Source organism: Syngnathus typhle, linkage group LG1 (genome assembly GCF_033458585.1).
Source record: "Syngnathus typhle isolate RoL2023-S1 ecotype Sweden linkage group LG1, RoL_Styp_1.0, whole genome shotgun sequence".
Classification (NCBI taxonomy): Eukaryota; Metazoa; Chordata; class Actinopteri; order Syngnathiformes; family Syngnathidae; genus Syngnathus; species Syngnathus typhle.
Genome location: NC_083738.1, coordinates 2,291,475 through 2,307,798, shown reverse-complemented (window position 1 = coordinate 2,307,798; position 16,324 = coordinate 2,291,475). Strand labels below are relative to the sequence as shown.

The 16,324-nt window shown below is 42.3% G+C and overlaps 2 protein-coding genes across 26 annotated transcripts in view; one reads left to right on the top strand and one right to left on the bottom strand.

The window, feature by feature from the left end:
* The window catches only part of LOC133158431 (uncharacterized), a 43,448-nt gene extending 30,197 nt beyond the window's left edge, over nt 1–13,251 (bottom strand). The window contains exons 1-2 of one of the 3 annotated variants that reach the window (XR_009715215.1): nt 12,994–13,251; nt 7,133–11,492 (exon numbers count right to left, since the gene is read on the bottom strand). Coding sequence is in view for 1 of the 3 variants with exons in the window: in XM_061285651.1 (XP_061141635.1) it covers nt 12,994–13,013 (20 nt within the window). In the remaining 2 variants the exon portion in view is untranslated. Of the gene's footprint in view, nt 1–7,132; nt 11,493–12,993 lie in introns of those variants that run through there. The other 2 variants (XR_009715216.1, XM_061285651.1) reach the window with 2 other exon arrangements.
* The window catches only part of tctn1 (tectonic family member 1), a 196,855-nt gene that overhangs the window by 137,485 nt on the left and 43,046 nt on the right, over nt 1–16,324 (top strand). For 7 of the 23 annotated variants that reach the window (XR_009715205.1, XM_061285535.1, XM_061285545.1 and 4 more), the window contains 2 exons: nt 13,457–13,591; nt 13,872–13,997. The exons of the other annotated variants lie outside the window; for them this stretch is intronic. Coding sequence is in view for 6 of the 7 variants with exons in the window: in XM_061285535.1 (XP_061141519.1) it covers nt 13,457–13,591; nt 13,872–13,997 (261 nt within the window). In the remaining variant the exon portion in view is untranslated. The remainder of the gene's footprint in view (nt 1–13,456; nt 13,592–13,871; nt 13,998–16,324) is intronic. 23 annotated transcript variants of the gene reach the window in all.

Genomic DNA, 16,324 nt, shown 5'->3' with positions numbered 1-16,324 from the left:
AAACATTAACGGAGCAGCCTATTTTGAAATGAAATAGCCTCGCGGGTACAACAGCTATTCGGTGACGCCCCCTGACTACAGTTGCCGTAATATTGGGAAGCGATGCGACCTTGTAATTTACTAGTCGTACTAAAACGTACTGAAACATTTTGGCAGAGCACTGTGTACAACCAGTATAGATCAACAAATTCATCAATTGATCCATATATAAGGCGCTCTGCATTATAAGGCGCACTGTGTTTTTTTCAGTAAAATGTAAGTTTTTAGGTGCGCCTAACAGTGCGGAAAATACGGTATATAAGCAATAATGTTTTCAAACCATCTGTGCACTTTAAATCATTAAATCCATCGATCAAATTCCTCATCCTTTGTCAACAACGCCACGCGTGCGCCCTGACGTCAGCCTCGTCGTTATTCCACAGATCTACTATATAACTATATTGTCGCGTTAACAAAGTTCAAGGAAAGACGTGGGTTTGGTAAACGGCTCTTTATTTAACAAAACAAACTTCCAGGCGTGTGGCGGCGTGGACTTCCAGCCACGGAAGTGGAAGAGGGCTCCATAGAATAGGACCGGGCGTGCGCAAAAGCCATGACCGAGCCCCATCCACCGTCCCCGGACAGCCACCCGGCCGAGCGCCGGCCCTCGACTTCCATCCACGGAGGTGAAAGACAGCTCGGTAGAGTAGGACCGGGCGTGCGTAAAAGCATTGTCCGAGCCCCATCCACCGTCCCTGGACAGCCACCCGGCCGAGCGCCGGTCCCCGACTTAAATCCACGGAAGTGAAAGAGAGCTCCGTCGAGTCAATCTTTGTCCTTTATGTAAACAACCGCCACGCCGCGTCGCGCTGCTGACGCGACGTCGCGCTGCTGACGTCACTTGTAATTCAAATTACAGTAATCCCTTGCTACATTGCGGTTCGTTTATCGCGGTTTCAAAATAACATATAAGTCGCTCCTTATTATAAGTCGCCCCCCCCACCCAAACTATGAAAAAAAAACGCGACTTATAGTCTGAAAATTACGGTAGCTTTATTCATACAAGAGCAAAAGAAGAAAACTTCGGACCAAAAAAGGACCAGGCAACAAACAATACTTTGGAATTTCTCTTCAACCAGATGAAAACTCTGGAAGCAAATCAGCAGAAAACTATGAACACTAAATGGAATGGAGATTCAATTGATTGGATTAGAAACCAAGATGAAAGAACTTGCATTTCTCAAAGATGAGAATGCCAAGAAAGAATCTCATAGAGTGGAAGATATCGACTAACAATATGAAATGAATGATGTGATCATTTCACAATGATTCATTTCACATCACCAAGGGAGACGAGACTCAATACAGGCTGGAGGTTGACCTTCTGGCCACGTGGTGCAGGGACAACAACCTCCTGCTGAACGTCGACAAGACCAAGGAGATTGTTGTGGACTTCCGGAAGGGTCACACCCAAAACCTGCCGCTGACCATCGACGGTGCTGTGGTGGAGAGAGTGAGCAGCGCCAAGTTCCTGGGGGTGCACATCAGTGAGGATCTCTCCTGGTCCACCAACACCGCATCACTGACAAAGAAAGCCCAGCGCCGCCTGTACTTCCTGCAGAAACTCAGGCGAGCGAGCGCTCCTCCGGCCGTCATGACTACATTTTACCGCGGCACCATTGAGAGCGTCCTCTCCAGCTGTATTGCCGTTTGGGGTGGCGGCTGCACTGACTACAACTTGAAGGCCCTGCAGCGCATAGTGAACACGGCTGGTAAGATTATTGGTGCTTCGCTCCCCTCCTTGAAGGACATTTACACCTCCCATCTCACCCGCAAGGCGACCACGATTGTGAGTGATGTGAGTCACCCCGCTCACTCTTTGTTTGAGCTTCTGCCCTCTGGGAAGAGGTACAGAAGCCTGCGCTCCCGCACCACCAGACTCTCAAACAGCTTCATACTCCAGGCTGTCAGGATCCTGAACTCGCTTCCCCGTTCTGCGTAGCGCCTTGTACTTTTACTGTCTGTATGCACACTGGCTCTTATTTGTTGTGTTATCTGTTTGTTTATTATTACTCTTGTTATTTATTGTTTCTGCCTTCTTGTTTTTTATATTGCGTCGTTTACTTGTATGTCTATCGTGTAATATGCTTTGTCACCGTGGGATAGAGAAAACGTAATTTCGATCTCTTTGTGTGTCTCGGCATGTGAAGACGTTGACAATAAAGCAGACTTTGACTTTGATTTCTGGGCTCAAGATCTCGCCTAGACATCAAAATGGGACAGATGATGAAGACGTGGTAGAAAATCGACCCGTGGAAAAGCAAGTGGTAGATTTCCTTACAACAGAAAATATTGCGCTGTACAAGGGTTGATTTCTGACCATTTCTTCCTAAAATGGGGACAACTGGTGTCACGTGCCGTGCCAGAGACGCTCGGCCGACAACTTCCCTCAGCCACACCCCTTCATTATCGTCATGTCTGTCACCTGCTCCCTCTTACCTGCCCGTGTGTTCCTCCTTGTCGATGTCTACTGTTGTTTTCCGTCCCTGTCCGCGCCCAGTGTTCCTGTCATCTAATTTCCCCCCGATCTTGTCTAGAGGCTCACGGTCAGATTCTGTTTTGTGTCCGAGCGGACTTCTGTTTGCCTGTCTGCTGGCCGTGAGTCTCTATCCCGTGTGTGTCTTTGTTGCCCACCTTCCTTCAACTCCCTTTTCTCTTCAATAAACCCTGGTCCAAGCTGCATTTGGTCGCCCGGCTCCACTCATTTCCTGACAGAAGACACCGACCATCACAGCGACCAGCGCTTCGACCTACAGCCGCCACCAGCTCCTATCCGCGACGCCGAATGCACGTGCACCACCGGGATCCACTCCGGCGTTGCCGTATCTGAGGTTGCCATCGGAGTTCTGTTTCCCCATTTGCCGGTGTGTGCGGTTCAGACTCTGTTGCTGCCACCTTGCACTTTGCCATAGACCAGCCGGGGGTCGTTGGAACTGGTGCGCCTCCGCACATTGGAACATTTATTTCTAAAGATAGATGGCGGGCCGAACGCGATTTAAGTGAACTTGATTGATCTGCATCTAGGGAGTACACAATTCTTTGTGTGTGATATCTAGTTATCATATTAAGTCAAAAATAATTTGTTGGGAGCTAATTTTTGGTCATCCTTTTTCACAATTGTAAATTTTAATGAAATGTTTTCTCATGCATATCGTTGGACACCTGTAGTTGATAAATGAATGACAATTGGCATACGGGGATTTAGGACCTCCCAAAATGTAAACAAGATGGAACTGCATGCTGTCTGCATTGCATTGGAAGACAGTAAAAACAAATCTAATGAAACTTTCAAGACTATGATCCAACTTGTGTCGTGTTTTCATTAAATTTTACTAAAATAGTTGAACCCTGGCATATTTCCTCTTGTATTTCGCAAACTGTATTCAGCCATGCTGACGTTACCGAGCTTGCTTGCAGTTAACCTAGATGGCTAACGTTAACGTTATAAAGAAAGAGAGGTACAGACCCAATGATTGTCACACACACATCTGGGTGTGGTGAAATGTTTTCTCACGCATATCGTTGGACACCTGTAGCTGATAAATCAATGACAATTGGCATACGGTGATTAAGGACCTCCCAAAATGTAAACAAGATGGAACTGCATGCTGTCTGCATTGCATTGGAAGACAGTAAATACAATTCTAATAAAACTTTCAAGACTACAGTGCCTTACGAAAGTATTCGGCCCCCTTGAACCTTTCAACATTTTGCCACATTTCAGGCTTCAAATATAAAGATATAAAAATTTAATTTTTTGTCAAGAATCAACAAGTGGGACACAATCGTGAAGTGGAACGAGATACTGTTGTGGAGAAGTTTAAAGCCGGATTTGGATACAAAAAGATTTCCCAAGCTTTAAACATCTCAAGGAGCACTGTGCAAGCAATTATATTGAAATGAAAGGAGTATCAGACCACTGTAAATCTACCAAGACCCGGCCGTCCCTCCAAACTTTCATCTCAAACAAGGAGAAGACTGATCAGAGATGCAGCCAAGAGGCCCATGATCACTCTGGATGAACTGCAGATAACTACAGCTGAGGTGGGAGAGTCTGTCCATAGGACAACAATCAGTCGTGGACTGCACAAATCTGGCCTTTATGGAAGAGTGGAAAGAAGAAAGCCATTTCTCAAAGATATTCATAAAAAGTCTTGTTTAAAGTTTGCCACAAGCCGCCTGGGAGACACCAAACATGTGGAAGAAGGTGCTCTGGTCAGATGAAACCAAAATTGAACTTTTTGGCCACAATGCAAAACGGTATGTTTGGCGTAAAAGCAACACAGCTCATCACCCTGAACGCACCATCCCCACTGTCAAACATGGTGGTGGCAGCATCATGGTTTGGGCCTGCTTTTCTTCAGCAGGGACAGGGAAGATGGCTAAAATTGATGGAAAGATGGATGAAGCCAAATACAGGACCATTCTGGAAGAAAACCTGTTGGAGTCTGCAAAAGACCTGAGACTGGGACGGAGATTTATCTTCCAACAGGACAATGATCCAAAACATAAAGCCAAATCTACAATGGAATGGTTCACAAATAGACGTATCCAGGTGTTAGAATGGCCAGGTCAAAGTCCAGACCTGAATCCAATCGAGAATCTGTGGAAAGAGCTAAAGACTGCTGTTCACAAACGCTCACCATCCAACCTCACTGAGCTCGAGCTGTTTTGCAAAGAAGAATGGGCAAGAATTCCAGTCTCTCGATGTGCAAAACTCATAGAGACATACCCCAAGCGACTTGCAGCTGTAATTCCAGCAAAAGGTGGCGCTACAAAGTATTAGCGCAAGGGGGCCGAATAATATTGTACGCCCCACTTTTCAGTTTTTTATTTGTTAAAAAGGTTTACCGTTTTTTTCCGTGTATAGTGCGCCCCCATGTATAGTACGCACCCCTAAAAATGGCATGCTGATGCTGGAAAAAAGCTTGTACCCATGTATAATACGCACCCAATTTTTATGATTTTTTTAAAAAAAATTTTTTAAATTTTTTATTTTTTTTTAAGTCCCAATGATCGTCACACACGCAGGGAGGCAATGGGTCCCATTTTTATAGTCTTTGGTATGGTCTTAACTAGGCTGGATGTAATTTTTTTTGTTGGCGTTGATTTCTCCGACTGCCCGTAAACGCACCACCGCGCACAATGTCACAATGTACCCTACACATATCCGAAACATTTGTTGCGGCTCCGAGTCACGACGAGGGGCAAGTTTTGGTTTCCAAGGGTGTTTTTATTCCTCTTCAACGTCTCTCCCATACAGAGCCGCCTCTTTCCCGTGCGCGGTGGTGCGTTTACGGGCAGTCGGAGAAATCAACGCCAACAAAAAAAATTACATCCAGCCTAGTTAAGACCATACCAAAGACTATAAAAATGGGACCCATTGCCTCCCTGCGTGTGTGACGATCATTGGGACTTAAAAAAAAAAAAAAATTTAAAAAAAAATTAAAAATCTTTTTTGTACCCATGTATAATGCGCACCCCAGATTTTAGGACAATAAATTAGTTAAATTTTGCGCACTATACACGGAAAAAAATGGTAAATTATCCAATCAATTTTGTTCCGCTTCACGATTGTGTCCCACTTGTTGATTCTTGACAAAAAATTAAAATTTTATATCTTTGTTTGAAGCCTGAAATGTGGCGAACCGTTGAAAGGTTCAAGGGGGCCGAATACTTTCGCAAGGCACTGTATGATCCAACTTGTGTAATGTTTTCATTAAATTTTACTAAGATAGTTGAACCCTGGCATATTTCCTCTTGCATTTCGCAAACTGTATTCAGCCATGCTGACATTACCGAGCTTGCTTGCAATTAACCTAGATGGCTAACGTTAACGTTATAAAGAAAGAGAGGTAAAGACCCAATGATTGCCACACACACATCTGGGTGTGGTGAAATTCGTTTTTGCATTTAACCCAACCCCGAAGGGAGCAGTGAGCAGCAGCGGAGCCGCGCCCGGGAATCATTTGGTGATCTAACCCCCCAATTCCAACCATTAATGCTGAGTGCCAAGCACGGAGTAATGGTTCCCATTTTTATAGTCTTTGGTATGACCCGGCCGGGGTTTAAACCCACAACCTTCCAGTCTCCATTTTCAGAGACAAGTTGGGTCAAATTTATTAATTGTACATTGCAGTGGGCAAATTTATCGTTTTCTTTCCGTGTATAATGCGCCCCCATGTATAATACGCACCCTAAAAATGGCATGTTAATGCTGGAAAAAAGCCTGTACCCATGTATAATGCGCACCCAATTATTTTTTTTTACTCCTTTTTTTTTTTAAGTCCCAATGATCGTCACACACGCAGGGAGGCAATGGGTCCCATTTTTATAGTCTTTGGTATGGTCTTAACTAGGCTGGATGTATTATTTTTTGTCTGCGTTGATTTCTCCAACTGCCCGTAAAGGCACCACCGCGATCAGTGCGGACGTGAAAAAAGCGTGCGGACATGTGAAAAAGGCGGCTCTGTATGGGAGAGAAGTTGAAGAGGAAAAAAACCACCCTTGGAAACCAAAACTTGCCCCTCGTCGTGACTCGGAGACGCAACAAATGTTCCGGATTTGTGTAGGGTACATTGTGACAGCAAACGAGCAGGTGATCGAGCAAGCGTCTGATACGAGAGCATTGCGTTCGTATGGAGTGTGTTTGAAGTGAACAGCAGAGACGAAAGGAACAAGGCAAAGTGTTGTGAAATAAAATATTACCTGTAATACGCATTTTGTTATTTGGTGATTGTATTAAACTATCACATTCATCGCTCATTAGTAAATAGCTGACGTGTCTTGCGCATCCGTTCTGCGCAGCTGACCCATAGTGCGCATGCGCAGTTATACTGCCTCGGTATGACGTCCGGTCCGCGATGGAGATTAAAAAACAAACAATATTTGACAATAACACACCATCAAGGATTGCACCATCGCATCAAACGATGTGTCATCAGTTAGGAATTTTACTGACTAAGTGTGTTGGGCAGGATGGCTGAATGCGATGCACGATTGACAACAAACAAGAAGAAAGGTGATATCAAGTTTTATTTCGAGGGAGATTTGTCATGTCTTGTCCCCAGTTTTGCTATGTGTCTAGGTTGCCATAGTTTCTGTTCGCGTCGCCCCTCCCTTCCTGTGTCACCTCAATCAATGTAACGTGTTTTGTATTTAAGTCCTGTCTGCCCCTCGCTCACCGTCGGATCATTGCATGTGTTACTGTCATGATGTCTGTTTGGTTTCTGTTCCTGTCTTTGGTAATGTCACCCTGTCTTTTTGTTCCACGACTTTGTCGGTCAGTCCTGTTGTTGGTTTTGTTGTACCATGATTTTCTGTAAAAAATAAATAAATAAATAAAATTTAAAAAAATATATATATATATATATATTTGTACCCATATATAATGCGCACCCCAGATTTTAGGACAATAAATTACCGTATTTTCCGCCCTATAAGGCGCACCTAAAAACTTAAATTTTTATCAAAAGTCGACAGTGCGCCTTATAGTCCGGTGCGCCTTATACCGTTTTTTTTCCGTGTATAGTGCGCCCCCATGTATAATACGCACCCTAAAAATGGCATGCTGATGCTGGAAAAAAGCCTGTACCCATGTATAATACGCACCCAATTTTTATGAATTTTTTTTTTATGAATTTTTTATTTATTCTTTTTTTTTTTAAGTCCCAATGATCGTCACACACGCAGGGAGGCAATGGGTCCCATTTTTATAGTCTTTGGTATGGTCTTAACTAGGCTGGATGTAATTTTTTTTGTTGGCGTTGATTTCTCCGACTGCCCATAAACGCACCACCGCGCTCCGTGCGCGCACGGGAAAGAGGCGTGCGGACGTGAAAAAGGCGGCTCTGTATGGGAGAGACGTTGAAGAGGAATAAAAAAACCCTGGAAACCAAAACTTGGTGATTTCAAGTTTCATTTCGAGGGACATTTGTCACGTCTCGTCCCCAGTTTTGCTATGTGTGTAGGTTGCCATAGTTTCTGTTTGCGTCGCCCCTCTCTTCCTGTGTCACCTCAATCCATGTAACGTGTTTTGTATTTAAGTCCTGTCTGCCCCTCGCTCACCGTCGGATCACTGCATGTGTTACTGTCATGATGTCTGTTTGCTTTCTGTTCCTGTCTTTGGTAATGTCACCCTGTCTTTTTGTTCCACGACTTTGTCGGTCAGTCCTGTTGTTGGTTTTGTTTTCTAAAAAAAAAGAAAAAAAAAAAAAAAAACATTAAAAAAAAAAAATTAAAAATGTTTGTACCCATGTATAATGCGCACCCCAGATTTTAGGACAATAAATTCGTTAAATTTTGCGCACTATACACGGAAAAAAACGGTATTTAAGGATTTTTTCGTGATTTTTGTGATGACTTGATCACTTGAAGATTCAAGAGTTTTTTACTCGCCATGTTTGAGCGTGCCAAACAAGGAATTTGACTTCGGTAAAACACACCCTCTGTTCAACATTTAGGTGACTAACATGTGAAAAATGGCAAAAAATAAAATAAAATTCACTTTTATACACTGCGGTATCTTGAAGAGAAAAACAACAACAAAAATACTATTTTGAAACACTACTATTGCTGCTGCTTATTCTGGCTGTGTTACTTGTGACTATTATGAGCTTTAGTAGGACTGTACGCTAGGTGACCTGCGTCAAAGGGCTCTAAACCCTTTCTCTTACTCTGCCATGTGACTCAGAGACTACACAAAGCAGTGGCGCTGTTTGGACCATCTGCATTGTATTAAAACCTAATCAGTCAGCATTTAAATTAAATTCTTCTGACATTTTGCTCACCAAAAACAAGTTGTAATGAACGTGAACTTTTAATGCATTTTATTCAGAAGGTTACTTTGAACCCTGAGGCTTAAATGGCGGCGTGGCGTATTTATGGATTTTTACGGCCTCCAGGGGGCGCTCTAGCAGGATTGCTTCTTCTTCTTCTTCTTCTTCTTATTATTATTATTATTATTATTATTATTATTATTTCTTCTTCGTCTGTCAGCGAGAAATAATGCGCCGAAGAAGACGTCCTAGTTTGTGTTTTGAACATTTCGCGCATCATGCACACACCCTCATGGAAAACACAAAGAAATGCATTTGATGCAGCTTTTCAGTTAAAAGCAATCGATTTGGCTGTCAAAGAGGGAAATAGAGCTTTTTTTATATATAAAAATAAAATAAATAAAAAAAAAATTTGTACCCATGTATAATGCGCACCCCAGATTTTAGGACAATAAATTCGTTAAATTTTGCGCACTATACACGGAAAAAAACGGTATATGGATCAAGTGATGAATTTGTTGATCCATACTGGTTGTACACAGTGCTCTGCCAAAATGTTTTGGTACTGTGGTGAATGGTCTTTGTTGTTTCGCTGGTCTCCAAAAAAAACACTCAGTGGACGATGGCTGGTCCGGGTAAGGAAGCACTTCGGTGACACACGGCTGATTGGGAAAATATATATTCAACTGATGTCAAAGTGATGTCTCTCCAAAAGTTAGAGTGGCCCCAAGAGCAAAGATGTTTCAGCTCTCGACAGCACAGATGTTCGCCCCAAAAAGGCCCTCGCGCTTCTTGCTCTTGCCCCATGCGCCCCTGCGCGCCTGCTCTTGTCCTTCGCCCCTCTGCACGCCTTCCGCGCTTCTTGCTCTTCCCGCTCCCCTTCTGTCTGTTCTCCCCCATCATTTGTACCTCGTAAGACAACAGCTGCGGTCCGAGTCTCACTCTACTGGTTACTTCCGATGCCCGTAAAAGGGCATGGACAAAGATCTTCCTGGTCACGGACGAATGGCCCTTCCATATTCTAAGTACCTACACATTACTGAAACTAGAGCTTCTCTGTACCGCAAAAATAGCTTAGGGTCTTCTCACTGCTGCAAGGTTGCCATTTAAGGTGACATACATTGACGCATAGAACCCAAAATTAACCTCAGTACGTTTTAGTACGACTAGTAAATTACAAGGTCGCATCGCTTCCCAACATTACGGTAACTGTAGTCAGGGAGCGTCACCGAATAGCTGTTGTACCCGCGAGGCTATTTCATTTCAAAATAGGCTGCTCCGTTAATGTTTCGAGTAAATCTACGGATCGATATGGAAGGGAAACATAGGTAAGTAGTACCAATGCGTTAGATCGAACTTTAGTCAGTCCTGATCATTTTATAGGAGATTGTTTGAGAAACGCGATTGTTTACACTTTGCTGAGGCTCATGGGAGATTGCGAGCTGAGGCTCATAGGAAATTGCGGATGGCTAATGCTATAACGATAGCTGCTATACGCGCGAGGCTATTTCATGTCAAAATAGGCTGCTCTGTTAATGTTTCGAGTAAATCTACAGATCGATATGGAAGGGAAACATAGGTAAGTAGTACCAATGCGTTAGATCGAACTTTAGTCAGTTCTGATCATTTTATAGGAGATCGTTTGAGAAACGCGATTGTTTACACTTTGCTGAGGCTCATGGGAGATTGCGAGCTGAGGCTCATAGGAAATTGCGGATGGCTAATGCTATAACGATAGCTGCTATACGCGCGAGGCTATTTCATGTCAAAATAGGCTGCTCTGTTCATGTTTCGAGTAAATCTACGGATTAATATGGAAGGGAAACATAGGTAAGTAGTACCAATGCGTTAGATCGAACTTTAGTCAGTTCTGATCATTTTATAGGAGATCGTTTGAGAAACGGGATTGTTTACAGAAGGCTCGTTGGTTATTGGCTAGTGGGTGCATACTGCAACCCTAGTCAACCTCAGTTTGTTGCAGTAAAGCTTCTATTTCATGCGCTTTATAATCCGGTCCGCCTTATATATGGACAAAGTTTTAAAATGGGCCGTTCATTGAAGGTGCGCCTTATACCCCGGTGCGCCTAATAGGGCGCAAAATACGGTAGTTAAATGTTGCGCATTATATACGGAAAAAAACGGTAGATGTCCCAGAGAGTGCAATAGCACAATTTTCTGTTAAAACATTAAATTTAACAGTTAACAGCCCGATTCCAGATGTACTAGCTAATGCAGGTCACCACAGAGAATGCTACGTGCAATTTGCAAACACACGGAACATAGAGGCTGCCCGCAAGAGGAAGGAATGAATGACAAAGACCGAAAAAGGTCTGTACCAAATTTACTTTATTTTAAACATATGACACATGACTGTATTTTATTTTACTGGACTGGCCGTGAAATTTGCCCTGGTTTGTCTCTTCAGGGGAAAGATATCAATATGGGTGTGAGAGATGTGTATTAATCATGTAACATGGACACAGCATGTATGAGTCAAGGTCAGATCTAGCCTGGAATAGACAGGAATCAACAGAATGTTGATTTTGTGATGTGTAACCACAGTGCAGGGGTGTCCAGCTCAAGATCTAATCTTGCAAGATTACGATAAACCCCCCAGGCTAGGTGAGATTAGATTAGGCCGAGAAGATATCTGTAGTGTCGTCCAAGGTTGAGCATCTGGGGAAACAGAAAAACAACCAATACATTTTGGAGCATTGCTACTGCAATACATACCGTGATTTCCCATGCATAATGCGCAAAATTTAACTAATGTATTGTCCTAAAATCTGGGGTGCGCATTATGCATGGGTACAACAATTTTTGAAGAAAATCTCCCTCGAAATAAAACTTGAAATCACCTTTCTTCTTGTTTGTTGTCAATCGCGCAATACATTCAGCCATCCTGCCCAACACACTTAGTCAGTAAAATTCATAATTGACGACACATCGTTTGATGCGATGGTGCAATCCTTGATGGTGTGTTATTGTCAAATATTGTTTGTTTTTTAATCTCCATCGCAGACCGGATATCATACAGAGGCCGCCATGACAGTATGCGCAGAACGGATGCGCAAGACACGTCAATCGCGCATCGTATTCAGCCATCCTGCCCAACACACTTAGTCAGTAAAATTCCTAATTGACGACACATCGTTTGATGCGATGATGCAATCCTTGATGGTGTGTTATTGTCAAATATTGTTTGGTTTTTAATCTCCATCGCAAACCGGATATCATACGGAGGCCGCCATTACAGATGCGCAGAACGGATGCGCAAGACACGTCAGCTATATAAAGAGCGAGATTCAGTTCTCTACCTAAATGCGTATTACAGGTAATATTTTATTTCACAACACTTTGCGTTGTTCCTTTCTTTTCTGCTGTTCACTTCAAACACGCTCCATACGAACACAATGCTCTTGTATCAGACGCTTGCTCGTTTGCTGTCACAAACAAAACTATCATGTTTGCTATCGCATGCACATTGATACTGACCGGCAGAATAACATCCGGTTGTTCCCAAAGATGATCTTTTTTCTGAAATACATAATTTTATGTTTACGGACTTAAGTAAGAGTAAAAATTTGGGTGCGTATAATACATGGGTACAGGCTTTTTTCCAGCATCGACATGCCATTTTTAGGGTGCGTATTATGCATGGGGGCGTATTATACATGGAAAATTACGGTAGTTAGTCATCAATGAAGACTTCTTTGAGATTGACTGGATGTCACTTCCTCCAGCCCCAGTCGGAATCCTGGAACTTGTGTACTGCTAATGTATGAAGGGGAGATGCACGTGCAAATCAAACATTCTACCTTGTACAGACGTGTGTCTGAACACTGTTAATTACATACATATGGTAATGTTGTTATTGTGTTACCAATAAACATGCTAATTGCAACTTTTATTAGCATTGGGTTAAGGTTGTTTGACTAACGTTTATGTTATATTACTGTCTGAGAAAGACGGTAAGGCAAAGCCAGGAGTTACTGTAGCTACTCTCTGTAACGTAAATTAGCCATGTGTAATCTCTGAAGCCAAAATTGACTGCATATAAACTGCTAATGACTCCTAACATCCTATCACATTTTAGGGCTTTTCACACTGCACGTTCTTATCCCCGGGGCTATCCTTAGCCATTTTCAATATGAATTTATATTAAATAAGAACTTACCAAATGCAAACAAAGTCCATTGTTGTCAATAGAGCGGAGGCAATATTTACTTTCTAGTTCCTGAGTTGGAGGAATGCCGTTGGGAGACATCAAGTCACGTGATGTTGTTACGAGTTTTGATTGGTTCTGCAGCAAGGACCCTTTTGCAGCAATGCCTGTTGCGTTTCGCAATCAAACATTGATTTTCATAAAACAATGAGCAAAAAACAGCTCCCAACAATCAGAAATGTGTTAATATAAAATCTAAGTAGCTCATATTAAAATATCACATCCTCCCTACAAACAGATCGATCATTTCACTAACAAAAGCCTCTAGCGAGCTTCGCCCCGCCGGCTAAGAGGGGTTCGGTGAATGCGCATATGTAACTAGTGGAGTTCGGTACCTCGAACAAGGTTAAGAACCACTGCACTAAAGCCTTAACAAGAAAATACATTGATTTACCTCTGAGTTATCGATTTTCAGGTTGTTCCCGTGGAGATGGCTTCACTTGTTTTGCAGTCTTTGGATGGCACTCAAAATGAAGTCATTATCAATGAAGAGGAAAACATGCAGCCCTCTCTCATTAATCAAAAAGTCTGCATAAATGTTGTGTTGAAGGTGAGTTTAAATAACCTTTTTGACTGAAATCGGGTTCAAAATGTTAATGTTAATGGGCTTTCACTTGTAAAGGACTTTTCTACCTTCATGGTACTCATTGCTGTCCCTTCATTCCCCTACTGAGGGTGCAGCATCAGGAGTAACTGGCGGTTCAGGACACTTTGACCTTATCACAAGGGCTGTGGAATGAGCCCACAACCTTTAGGTTGTGAGAGGACCACTCTATGTTTGTTCGATGCTGCTCCTAAATGTACTTTTTTTTGTTTGTTTGTTTTCTCAGGTTGCATATTTTGTGAAGTACAACAAGGCAGGCCAAATAGTCAATACTACAGTGCATCTGTTGCTTGGGAATTTTCATATAACACCATTTAGCCTGGAGCAGGAATTCTCTGTCAAATTCATTCAGGTATAACTTAAGCTCCAATTGTTTTTTTGTCGTAAAAGCCGTCTTTTGCAAAACGATACATTTTCCAGATTGCAATCTTATTGACTTGAGTTATAAATTAATTGCTTATCAGTAAATGTACCATTTACTCCATTGTGATTGCTAGATTAAAGCATACACTCAAATACCGTATTGGCCTGAATATAAGACGACCCTGATCATAAGATAAACCCCTCATTTTCAAGACTCGAGTTTGAAAAAAACTTTTTGCACACCAAATTTAATTTTTCTACAGAAAATAATTACAGTACATCTGAAACAAATGATTATAACAATATATTCGAGAGAAAGTATGTTATTTTGCCTCATTCAAATCATGCAAAAACTTCCTATCACATCTTAATATCTGAACATTTAAATATGTAAACTAAAGTGCAATCAGATTTGTAAATGAGGCTCCATGCGGCTCTTTAGCACACCCCTAGCGGCTCTCTGGAGCTCTTTCAAAAATGCATGAAAATGGAAAAATATGTTTTTGTTTTTTTGTTTTTTTAAATGTGTTTTTTAGATGGTAATCATGACACAAACATTCTTATGCTGTAGAACAGGGGTGGCCAACCAGTCAGCGACTAAGAGCCACATTTCTTTACTGTGTACCGCAGAGCCACATACCGTTTTTTTCCGTGTATAGTGCGCAAAATTTAACTACCGTTTTTTTCCGTGTATAGTGCGCAAAATTTAACTACCGTTTTTTTCCGTGTATAGTGCGCCCCCATGTATAGTACGCACCCTAAGAATGGCATGCTGATGCTGGAAAAAAGCTTGTACCCATGTATAATACGCACCCAATTTTTATGAATTTTTTAAAAAAGAATTTTTAATTTTTTTTTTTTTTTTTTAAGTCCCAATGATCGTCACACACGCAGGGAGGCAATGGGTCCCATTTTTATAGTCTTTGGTATGGTCTTAACTAGGCTGGATGTAATTTTTTTTGTTGGCATTGATTTCTCCGACTGCCCCTAAACGCACCACCGCGCTCCGTGCGCGCATGGGCTGCGGACGTGAAAAAGGCGGATCTGTATGGGAGAGACGTTGAAGAGGAATAAAAACACCCTTGGAAACCAAAACTTGCCCCTCGTCGTGACTCGGAGCCGCAACAAATGTTTCGGATTTGTGTAGGGTACATTGTGACAGACAGCAAACTAGCAGGTGATCGAGCGAGGGTCTGATACAAGAGCATTGCGGTCGTATGGAGCGTGTTTGAAGTGAACAGCAGAGACGAAAGGAACAAGGCAAAGTGTTGTGAAATAAAATATTACCTGTAATACGCATTTTGTTATTTGCTGATTGAAACTGCTAATTAAACTGTGAATTGAAACTAATAGGAAGAAAACATATCTTGCTCTTAATATAGCTGACGTGTCTTGCGCATCCGTTCTGCGCATCTGTAATGGCGGCCTCCGTATGATGTCCGGTCCGCGATGGAGATTAAAAAACAAACAATATTTGACAATAACACACCATCAAGGATTGCACCATCGCATCAAACGATGTGTCGTCAATTATGAATTTTACTGACTAAGTGTGTTGGGCAGGATGGCTGAATGCGATGCGCGATTGACAACAAACAAGAAGAAAGGTGATTTCAAGTTTTATTTCTGGGGAGATTTGTCATGTCTCGTCCCCAGTTTTGCTATGTGTCTAGGTTGCCATAGTTTCTGTTCGCGTCGCCCCTCTCTTCCTGTGTCACCTCAATCGATGTAACGTGTTTTGTATTTAAGTCCTGTCTGCCCCTCGCTCACCGTTGGATCATTGCATGTGTTACTGTCATTCTGTTCCTGTCTTTGGTAATGTCACCCTGTCTTTTTGTTCCACGACTTTGTCGGTCAGTCCTGTTGTTGGTTTTGTTGTACCATGACTTTCTTTAAAAAAAAAAAAAAAAAATTGTACCCATGTATAATACGCACCCCAGATTTTAGGACAATAAATTAGTTAAATTTTGCGCACTATACACGGAAAAAAACGGTATGTCACGCACCAACATGATAATGACAAATTGACTCCTACAGTACTAAAACCACAGACCACATTTTCAACAATGAACATTGTGTGCATTGTCTCACACAGACAAACTCTCAGTTCAACAAATTCCACAAACAAAAACATACGTTTTTTCACTTACTATGTGTGGCGGGACAGACCATTCGTTTTAGTTTGTCGTTTTCAGGAGACAAGATTTTAATAACGTCACTGAGGCCTCTTTTAACGAACTCCACTACATTGTATGGCTTTTTAGCCTGTGCAATGTTCCAGGCCAGTTGAAACAATGCAAGTGTGACAGTCTCTGA